Source organism: Zingiber officinale, chromosome 8B (assembly GCF_018446385.1).
Source record: "Zingiber officinale cultivar Zhangliang chromosome 8B, Zo_v1.1, whole genome shotgun sequence".
NCBI classification, from domain to species: domain Eukaryota; kingdom Viridiplantae; phylum Streptophyta; class Magnoliopsida; order Zingiberales; family Zingiberaceae; genus Zingiber; species Zingiber officinale.
Window position 1 is genome coordinate 35,764,648 of NC_056001.1, and position 11,505 is coordinate 35,776,152.

Consider the following 11,505-nt stretch of genomic DNA (forward strand, 5'->3'; position numbering starts at 1 on the left):
GAAGTTCCTTGAGCTACATAAAGGTACGCCCGAAGCTAAACTCGCGAAACGGGACCTGCTCTGGAACTAGATCAATAACCTCCGATTAGAAGAAGGCGAAACCGTTGTCTCCTTCACTAGGGATCAAGGAGTTCATTACCGAATTCACAAATCTCGAAGAAAAAGTAAACAATCAAGATTTGCTAAGGTACGCGCTTAACGCCTTTCCTATGATTTCTGAATGAGTATCTTTAGTAGATGTTTATTACATTATGAAACAAGATGCGTAGATCTGAAGAATGAGCCCAAGCACAAACATTGCCTTAAAGACAAAAATAGATGAACAGGAATCCAAAATGACAAAACAACGTTCATAATAAGGAAATTTAAAAAGTTATTTAAAACTAATAAATCTAATCAAGTGCAGGATAAAAGAAAAATAAGATGCTACTACTGCAATGAAAAAAGACACGTAAAAGATAACTGCCCTAAATTGAATAGCAAGGATAAAAGATCAGTCCAGAAAATCATCGAAATCTAAAGTCAACGTGGGACGAAATGTCATCCGAATCAGAGATCGAATCCCTCGTCGGACTTACGATAGTGGCAAGTCACTAAGAAGATGAAGATGAAGCAAGATTGTCCGAAATGAACATCGAGAGCATCAATGAAGGGGGAGTGATATCAGAAGAAAGCAACACTTCATGGAGAGCTTCAGATTATGGGATCGACAAGGTAAGTCAGATATGATCACCCAAACCTGGTCCGGGCATCCGGACCAAAAACTTTATCGAAACGCGCACTACCGATCATGTGCGACGGAGATAAAACTTCATCTCCTACAAGTGCTTGAAACCTTTTCAGACATTCCGATCAGGGCTATAAATACAACCATGATCCAAGAAGTTAAAAAAAACACTTGTAATCGATTCTAATTCTGCTTAGTTTTGTAGTTGTGAGATTTGATTGTTGTAAGAAGCTTCTCCACCCAAAGAAGATTTTAATGAGTTTTTATTTTGGATTAGCAATCTACTGATTGTAAACTAAGTAACTTTTTTTACCTTTTTTTTTTAAAAAAATTAGTTTGTATTACTTTTGATGCGAGTGTTAATAAAGTTGTAAAGTTCACAGACATTTTAATTTATTTTCAGATTATTCATCCCTTTAGCCGGCTACCCAGGTCCAATGAGAGCTTCTTCAATTGAGATTGCCCAAACTGAACTTTAGTGATTTTTTTTCATCTCCTTTTTTTTAAAAGTTCTTTTTGTGATTATTTGTAGTGGTAAAGTTATTCGTTCATAGGGTCGGTCATTGAACAAATTCGATAACGCCTGAATCAAAATCTATTGACCTAGGTTTGAAAATTTATCAGATTCTTTATCTTGCATTTTTAAGTAAACAATGCACTTGATTGTGATCATCATGGTGTTACTTCGGTGTGTTAGTAAATGGTCCCTAAACATGTACGATGGAATACATGACTCCTATTTATAAAATAGGTGGAAATCATTCATCTTCACCAATGCATATTTAGGAACCATCCTCTAGACCGCAAAAAATAGTCCAGAGGATCTATCCTCTTTCCTTCTCTCTTTTCTCTCCCTCTCTTGCGCCTCTCTCCGCAAGAATAAGCATACCTTGGAATTTAGATGAAAATAGAAGGAAAAGAAATAATATTACTTAATTTTTTTACATGGTTAAACTGTTGCTATCTTCATAGGATGTCCATTCGAATAGATCGGATGAATTCACATCAAATTAAAACAAAGATATCAAAAAATTTTAATTCAAATCTGATTTGAATCCGAACCAACTTAAAAATTATTAATGAATTTCGATAACTGGACCAATTTCAATAATTTGATCAATCTAAATAATCTGACTAACTTGATCGGTTTAAATATTTAAATTTAAAATTTTAATTTTGTAAACTATGTCAAAAATGAATATGATTCGACAACCGAGTCAACGTGAAAAATAGCAAGCCAATCTTAAATTTTAAAATTTTAAATTCTAAATCCTAGAATCCTATGTTAAGTCAATTCAGGTTAACTCAGGTTAATCCGAATTCAATCCGGATCTGAATTTTTTTTCCAAATTAGATTTGGGTCCCATCCGATTTAATTCGAACCTTAAAATCCTCACTCCTAGTCTGAAAAATTTTAAATCGACACGTTGGATTGACAAGTTAGATTTATTTTTAACACTCTTAATTTCTGACATCTAATCTCTTCTCCTTCCAAAATAAAATAAAACAAGAAAGACTTCCATTTCTCCTTCTTCGGCTGTTCCAAAATAAACATGAAAGACTTCATTAATGAGCTGATACATTGTAGAAGCTTAACTCCTTCTCACTTTGCCCCGATTAAGTTTTAACATTGTGAGAGTATTTTTTTCTTTTTTTAAAAATCTAAATTCTTTTTTTTATAGAAGAAAAATATTATACATGATAAAATGAGATATACAATAGAACTATTCATAACATATCCAATCTAATTAGATGTGAGCTGAAAATAATATTTTGATGAATATTAAAAAAAATTCAGATTAGTATTTATTTATTTATATTTGGTTGCTTGTCCCATACAGCTAGTCCGCGTTTTCGAGTTGGCACTGGCATTCAATAATTTTATGGGCCGAAATTTCGGGTCAAAGAAGCGTTAATTAGGCCGCGATTGCCTGCAGTTAGTCAAAAAAAAAAAAAAAAAAAAAAAAATCTAATCCTTAATTACAATCCCGTGAATCCAACTCATTGCCCATCAAAGAGTATGCATTGGTTCTAACATTAATATATATCATCTCTTTAAATATATATATATCCATTATATTAATATCTCTTTTTTATTAACACACTCAAATTCATTTTAATATTAACCTTCATTATATTAAATAAATAAATATATTAATTATGTTCAAAGAATATAACTCTCATCCATATTAAAATACCTAGACATTAACTCTAATGTGTGTGATAAAGGCGTGTATAGTTTGTTGGCTAAAACTGTTATATATATATATATATATATATATATATAAAGAGAAAGTAGGGGTGTCCACGGAATAAAATAAAAACCAGGGGTTCCTAAAAAATATTTCTTCATATACCGGAGAGAACAATACCCGACGTGGACGTGAGGCAAATGGCGCCGAAGCGTAGCTGGGCCCACACGGACTTCAGCATATCTACCCAATAATTAACAAGGTATGCTTTTTAGTATTAGCGAAACATTTCCTACAAAAGGAATTCGGACAGGTCGCTCGCTTCGTACCACTACGCGGAAAGCCAGCGAAGGGTTCGCGTTGGTGGGGAAGAAGTGTAAGAAGCGGCTGCTTCCACTTCGATTTACTCCCTTTCGATTCCTTGATTCCTCAAGCAATCCTTCTCGTTTTGCTTCTTTCTCCTTCCCTCTCTTGATCTAATCGAGATTTTCGTGGATTCGAGCTGTTTAAGGTAATGCGGCTCGCGTTTTGAGGTTTGTTTGAAGCCGCGATCTTGAGCAGGTGGAGTCGTGACTCGTCTTGGAGGCGGCTGCGGAACGGACGGAGATGGTGCCTCTGGCAGTTCTGTTGAGGAGGGAGACTTCGAGCGAGAAGATGGAGAGGCCGGACGTGTTGCATGGTCAGGCCAGCCAGAGTAAGAAAGGGGAGGACTTTACCCTCATTAAGACAGCTCTCCAACGCGATCCGGGTGATTCTGACGCCACATTCTCGGTCTTTGCGGTACGAGATCGTTTTTACTTACTTTTGTTTCGGATTCTGAACTATTCCATTGGAGGCTACTGTGAGCTTGTCGGTTCTTTGAAATTGTTCTTGACTTAAAGGGTTTGCTTGTATAAAAAATGGCATTTTGCAATATATATGCCGGATAAAATTATGTATTTTTTGTAAAATATTTTAAAGCTTTTGTTCGTATCTCAAATGAGAATTTGTTAGTGTTTGGTTGGAGACTTGTTTTTTTGTTTTTGATCCCAAATTTTGTGTTCATTTGAGGCCTCTCGATCTCTTAATTTCCTTTTCAACTGTCAGTTCTTCTTGTGCATAGATAAATGAAATGAAGTTTCTCTCAGGATATGTTCCCTAGTGTTTTGACGCCTTCTCATCTTCCTTGGATATATATCTATATGTATTTTTAAGAAAATAAACACAGAAGGAATTATTTCCATTGAATGGAATACTTCTAGGATACGTTTAAAATGCTCTTATTTGGTAGCTTCAGGACAATTCAGCTTGAATTTTCAGAATTGACCCAAATACCATTGTGTGTCTTCATCGACTGATTATACGGTAGGAGAGTCTGCCAACTGCTGATCATGTGTGGTCAAGTGGCAGTCTGATAATCTACTAATCAGTGCTAAGTCATCCAAAGAAAATAAGTCAAAGAGAAAAAAAACAATTGGATGCCTTAATTAGTTAAGGATTGACATCGAAGGTGTATATAGTGTGGAAGCATATTGCTGAATTGTAGGTTAGTGTATTACAAACAATATTTTCTGTCAGGTCCAAATTTGGTAACTAGTATTAGTTCATTGTCCGTTATTTTTCCAATTGGTTTTGGGACAATTCAATCTGTTTATTCTTTTATGGAAAATCTTTTTTTGACAGTGTTACAATTTCTGTATCCTGAAGCATTCGTTGCTTTGTTCCAAGTGTTTAGATATTAGTTTAATGTCTCCTACTAGTGAGGCCCATAGGATAGTAAGGTGAGAAACTTTGACAAACAAGATAATTGTAATCTGAATGCCACTTGGTCAGGAGACTCAAGGTAGTACTTGGACAACAGTCATCTTCAATTCCTTATATCCTCTTGTTGGAATCAAGAAGAGTTACTTCTGTGCAAATTATCTGCCAGAAGCAACTCTTCAAATCCTTTCTGCACTGATTGGAATCAAGAAGAGTTACTTCTGTGCAATTTACCTTCCAGAAGCAACTTTTAGTTGGTTATGCAGGTAAGTAAACTTGTTCAAAGGGAACAAAACTGTCCCTGCAGATATTCCAAATTTTGGAGCAACAATGCTAATCTATAAAATCCAGATCCATAATGCAAGCTACACAAAACTGAATACTATTAGTTATCACATCTTGGCAGGTTTCGACAGCATTGTTGCAATGTAAAGAACTTAATCAAGTCATTTATGTGATCTACTGATGATCTATGACAATGAGATAATAAAGACCGCTTGAGTTTATTAACTACATATGATCTGAAGACAGTCAGATCAATACGTACATGTAGCATTACTATTTTATATGAAATATTTAACAATGTTGATAAAGAGGTTCCAATAAAAACTACTAAAATAGTAGCTTTGTCATTATGTGGCTTTGCAAAGATCTACTGTTTGCTAGCACATTCAATTGCTCTGTTTTAGCAAACACATTTTCTAACTCCAATATTCTGTGATCTTGCAGAATATTTATTAACATGATAATTCTGTTTACTTTTCAGCTATTTGACGGTCATAATGGTTCTGGAGCTGCTATATACACAAAAGAAAAACTTTTGGATAATATATTGGGTGCAATTCCTTCAGATCTTAATAGGGATGAGTGGTTAGCTGCTCTACCACGAGCTTTGGTCGCAGGATTTGTAAAAACAGATAAACAATTTCAAAATATAGGTACGAATGCACTGTTGCATGCCAACAATTTGGCTTGCAGGGACATGATTTGAGTTCTGACATTCTTTTCTTGCATGACAATTGTTTTTTCATTTATCCTGAAACTTATGAAAGTAGTTGACTCTTACTTTCTTTTCTTGCACTTTGCTGACACATATTTCTCGTTGACTCATGCTTTTTGGCCGATACTGCATTTGTAATTAATAACCATGGCATTCAATTGTGTTCTAGTTACTCACAGATCTGATTGTTCATTATGCTTGATTTATCCTCACTTTGCTATTTTGCATAGCCTAATTTAGCAAGTAGTTGCAATTATTTGAAGTTTCTATGCTACTACATCAGTGACTGGAATCATTCAATTATTAGAAGAAGATATATCAGACTACCGATGATCATTTTCAGAATTTTATGCTTCTCATTGTATTAGTATTTCAATGATTTTCAAGCTTGGTGCAGTGAAAATAGTATTTATAGTCAGTTACATACATTATATTGCCTATGTACAAATGCTAGCCTCAGATCACATTAAGAAGTATCATGCATGGTGCATTTCTGAAACATTAAAGTTTGTTCATCGTTGTTGCAAAGTTTGCTACTTATATCCAGAATTTCAACAGATCATTCCAGAACATTAAACTATTAGATTACTTTAATCTTAATTTACTTTGAGCCTGCTTTTTCTGTTTTCTTTTGAATCCTTGTGATATTCTATTTTCTGTATAAATCTCAATTTCAGTAAACTGTCTTTTGGTTGTTTTTCAGCTCTTACTTCAGGAACTACTGTCACATTTGTCATAATAGACGGATGGGTAGTAACTGTAGCATCAGTTGGTGATTCAAGATGCATTCTTGAATCTGCCGAAGGTTCTGTGCTTTATTTATCAGCAGATCACCGTCTAGAAGTCAATGCAGAGGAGTATGTTTCTTCTCTTGATGATCTTGTTGCTAAAAAATCCACCTTGTGCTGAATGTGTGATAGTTGATTCTTTTGAAGGGTTGATCGCATAATAGCAAGTGGAGGCGAGGTTGGGAGATTGAATATAGTTGGAGGCGCAGAGGTTTGTTTATTCCAGACCATTTTGCCTTTTTTATTTATTTATTTATTTTCATGTTCAAAGTTGACAAAAGTAATGTATACTGATTTTTAATAGAAAAAAGGTTTAGATATTTGTATCATGTAGCTTTATGCTTGTTCATCAATTAAAAGTGAACTTTACTCTGGCAGCAAGATACCCCTTACCTATTCTTTCTCGATTTGTTATAATAAAATTAGCATTTTTGGTGGTCTCAATTAAAAGGAAAACAAGAAAAAGCTCTGTTAACAAGAATATGCTGCCAGACCTAAATTTGGCTCCATAGGGTTTAAATTTGTCTTGGTAGATACAAGGAAAGCAATATTTGTACTGCTTGGTGTGGGTGATACACGGAGTTGGCATGGATAGGACCGGTAAAACATGTAACTTGTGCTCGTGCTTAGAAACTTAATTTTCTTTATAAAGCAATAGTTGGTTTCAGTTTTGGTAGATGAGTAGAAGTGGTATGTAAGCCCATGCTGACTGGCTCCAAGTGAAATTCTAAACTATGGAAGGAACATTAAACATATCCTCCTCATTTCTTGTTTCTGCATTATCAAATAACAGGAGAATAATCAAATTATCATGTTGTCACATTGAATTATAATTCTAATAGCTGCATGAGTACTCCAATTAAAGACCTATTTTTAGTTTCTCTATAGTCATGCTTTATTCTGGTTTGCTGCAACTTTTGAAACTATGATGTTCTTTTTATCTTAGTTATGACATTATACTCACATATTTCCTTTTCTTTTCTAGATCGGTCCTCTCAGGTGTTGGCCAGGTGGTTTATGTTTATCGAGATCGATTGGTGATAAGGATGTAGGTGAACTTATTGTTCCTGTACCTCATGTTAAGCAAGTGAAGGTATGCAATGATTTAAAGGGGATTATCTATGCTAGCATTATGGTCATTTGAAGCTAATTATACAAATAACATCGTCTTTTCTTTGAGTTGTTGCTTATTAAGTATCAGACTGTTGGTGGCTTAGATCAAAAAGGAAGGGATTGTTTAATCTCAACCCAAATCTAACATATTTAATAAATGAGTCAAAATGTATGATTCACATAAACGGCTGATCCGTTTACAATGGTTTAATTAAACAGCTTAGACCGCTTATAAATGACTCATGTGACATGACCTCTATAATTAAACAGGTCATAAATGGATTGAATGACACAACCCATTTAAAAAATTTAAATTACAAATAGCATGCGAACTATTTTTAATTATATAAAAAATTAAAATATAATACATACGATTGCTATACTATATATTCTATTATATTATATATTTACACACTTGTATAGATTCCTATTAAATAACTAATGAACTATATATATATTTATAAATGAGTCACAAATGAGATGAACCATTTATGATCTTACCTGATCAGTTTTTTGGTGGGTCATAAATGGTTTAACCAATTTAAGACCCAAAACTCACAAAATTGTGGGCCAGGTTGAGTCATGTAAATGGCTCCGGCCAACTTTTATTTTCTCTAGCTGAACCTGTTTGGAAATGGATCTTGTAACTAAGGATGGAATTGATGATTTGCAGTTGTATCTTTTTGCATTTTACATGGTGAAATGTTGGAAAAGTAAATTGCATAACTTTAACAGGATACTCAATGTTTGAATGACCAAGTGTAACTTGGCTCTTTGTATTCTGGAGAAATCCACCATGAACAAATGGTTTCATGATTGCTGCAGCTCTCAAATGCTGGAGATCGACTTATTATCGCAAGTGATGGTGTTTGGGATGCTTTGACTCCTCAAATGGCATTGAATTGCTCGCGTGGCCTGCCGGCAGATGTCGCAGCCCATCAAATTGTCAAGGTACTTAGTGGCTTGCCTATTTTTTAGTTGTGGCACAAGCATACCCTTGACTCCTTTTGTCAATATTTGATATCCTCTTTTGCAGGAAGCCGTGCAAGTGGAAGGACTCAAAGATGATACTACTTGCATTGTGATCGATATATTACCACCAGAGAAAATAACTCCTACTGCACCACCAACCAAGAAACAAGGAATGCGTGTACTCAAACAAATGTTCAGGCGGAAGTCTTCCGAGTTATCATCTAATTCTGATAGGAACTTTGTGGAGCCAGATGTTGTGGAGGAAATATTCGAAGGAGAGTCTGCACTGCTCTCCCAAAGGTCAAAAATTTTGGCTAAATTTCAATAACTCTTTTGCGAACAATTCTTCAGTTACTATGGCAACTTATCAAATCTTATAAGAAAAAAAATTTTAATCAAGCAAATTAGCTTGTCATGAGTCCCATGAGATTTAGCGTTTCTTGTGACACAATGAATACTTTTCAAATGAAATGCAGGTTGAACGCAGCGTATCCAATCCACAACCTGTTCAAGCTTTACATATGTGCAATATGCCAGATCAAGATGAAACCTGATGAGAGCTTTTCTGTCAATGGAAATTCACATCAGTCTGGAAGACTGCAACCCTGGGATGGTCCATTTATTTGCCGAAGTTGTCAAGAGAAAAAGGAAGCAATGGAAGGAAGACGACCTTCAAGAGGTAAATGAAACCAATGGATCAATTTGTTCACAAAGTTCACATAGTTCCAAATACTAAACACTAACATTTTTATATACAATTCCCTTGACTATCCAGATTCTTCTTTTCGAAAAAGTTCAGGAAGTGAGTAGGCCTGTGAAATATCATTAGTTTAGAACTGAAGAATTCATGCACATGAAGCGACAGTGAGGATATATTTCCTGCATTCACTGGCCATCATCAAGCTATGCTCTTGCAGAGATAAGAATGGAAGGTTTTTAATCCTTGAACTAAAAAACTGTATTTAGTTGAGCATCTCCTCACAAATTATAGAAGACTTAAACAAACTGATCTTTCTGCTTAAAATCTCTTCAAAGTTCCTGACCCAATTATTTCTAGATTTGTACATAACATTAAGAGAAAATTAGAGTGATCACTCGCATTTCTACCAATTTATATATACACTGGGCGATTGTAGAACTTCCCTCCTAATTGCTTATTGTCACATAAGATTATGCTCTCATCAAATGATTGGAGAAATTGATTAATTGGGTGTATTACTGTTTAATGTGATACTAATCTATGATATGTTCTTGGAATACTATCAGCTTCAATTTATTACTGTTCTGGTCTCTTTTTTTAGGAATATTTTTTTATCACTATTTACTCAAGTGGATTGTTTATTTTAATTCCGACTTTTAATGAAATGTTATTTCCCGGCATTTTGTGGCCGATGCAAATGATTAACGTGTTCTTCATGCCACCCAATTGGTTTCATTTTTGTTAAAAAAAAATCGATGAAAATTCATTGACAGTAAATCTCAATGTTTTCTTGAATGATTTACCATTTGATTTTGGTTTGAAATCTTAATACATAGTTAAATATCTGCTTAGTCTAAGTCATAGGTCAATGTGTTGTTTGATTTATGTAAAATTTGTTAATTATATACTGCTTGTTTCTTCTCGCTCTTGTTGTACTTCAATCACGTTTGCATGTAAGAGCAGCTTGTCATTGAAGTCGTGGGGTCGAAGGTCGTCAATTATACTCGGGGATAAAATTCTGGTCTGTTGCGTTAAAAATTTTTTCAACTCCCAGTCATCTATCCTGCCCAACATTAGTCGTGATTTACTCCCTCTGAAATCTTGTGAGACCGAGATTAGAGAGTCGCTAGGATGACAGTTACACCTTTTATCACGTTTGCATGTAAGAACAAGTTCCACAGACTTGTTTTATAATTATAAACACAGGCATGCCCCTCGGGGCTAAAGGACAGGGCAGTTAACTCATACAGCAAGAATTTGATTCTCACGTTGGGCACATCATAACGTCCGCGGTACTCAGAACTACTTATAGATCTACTTCACTTTTTAAATTTATCTTGGGGCCAATATATGAGACTCAATCGTCCACTTTTAGAATTAATTATCTTGGGGCCAATATATGAGACTCAATCGTCCACTTTTAGAATTAATTATCTTGGGGCCAATATATGAGACTCAATCGTCCACTTTTAGAATTAATTGAGCGAAGACTCATATACCTAAATTAACCAAAAAAAAAAAAAAAAAATTATAAACACGGTCTTTCTTGTTTGAGCCTTTCATTCAGTCTATAGAAGCTTAAAAGTTAGGGATGAGCCCAGGACATAGTGCAAGTAGCGGGTGTATGATATTTTTAATGTAATGGACAAGGATCGATTTTCAGAAACTGACGACTTGAGTTTTATCTCACCATGTACCTAATGTCTGTGTACCTATATTTATCTCCCTCTATATCCGTAGAGTTGCCGTTAATAGACTTAGGGTATAGCGCAGGCTAGGGGTGTAATCGAGTCGAGCCGAGCGGAACTCTTGGATGTTTGAGTTTGGTTCGTTTATAATCGAGCCGAGCTCGAGCTTTATTTAACGAATATATTCATGGCTCACAAGCTTATTCGAGCTTTTATCGAACCTAAACGAACTTAATAAATATAAATTATAAATTTAAATATTTATTAAAAATTAAATTATATATTTTAAAAAAATTATAATATTCTTGTTAAAATTTATAATTTTATTCTAATAAATAAATTTAATATATTTATCTATATTTTTTATAAGTAGAGTATAAAATCTATAAATTCAATATCAAAACTATTATTTTTTTATTTAAAAGTTGATTTATGAGCTTAACGAACATGTTCACGAGCTAACGAGTCGAATATTGTGAAGCTTGAGCTTGGTTTGTTTATCTTAACGAGCCTCATTAAACGAGCTCAAACAAACTTTTATCGAATCGAGTTTCGAATAACTCATGAGTGGCTTGGCTCATTTAC

General features: G+C 34.4%; 1 protein-coding gene across 1 annotated transcript; it reads left to right on the forward strand.

The window, feature by feature from the left end:
* Window positions 1–3,241: 3,241 nt before the first annotated feature.
* On the forward strand, window positions 3,242–9,791 carry LOC122014926 (probable protein phosphatase 2C 12). Its single transcript, XM_042571452.1, has 9 exons — window positions 3,242–3,699; window positions 5,426–5,597; window positions 6,363–6,516; window positions 6,595–6,658; window positions 7,433–7,540; window positions 8,386–8,511; window positions 8,597–8,832; window positions 9,009–9,211; window positions 9,308–9,791. The coding sequence occupies exons 1-9, from the start codon at window positions 3,526–3,528 to the stop codon at window positions 9,340–9,342; spliced, it is 1,272 nt and encodes a 423-aa protein (XP_042427386.1). The 5' UTR covers window positions 3,242–3,525; the 3' UTR covers window positions 9,343–9,791.
* The last annotated feature ends 1,714 nt before the right edge of the window (window positions 9,792–11,505 follow it).

Bases quoted from the DNA above. Each gene is read 5' to 3' on its own strand.
- LOC122014926 (XM_042571452.1), top strand. From the start codon at position 3,526: ATGGTGCCTCTGGCAGTTCTGTTGAGGAGGGAGACTTCGAGCGAGAAG. The intron at 3,700-5,425 runs GTACGAGATCGT...TTTACTTTTCAG, and splicing joins CCACATTCTCGGTCTTTGCG to CTATTTGACGGTCATAATGG. The intron at 6,517-6,594 runs GTATGTTTCTTC...ATTCTTTTGAAG, and splicing joins CTAGAAGTCAATGCAGAGGA to GGTTGATCGCATAATAGCAA.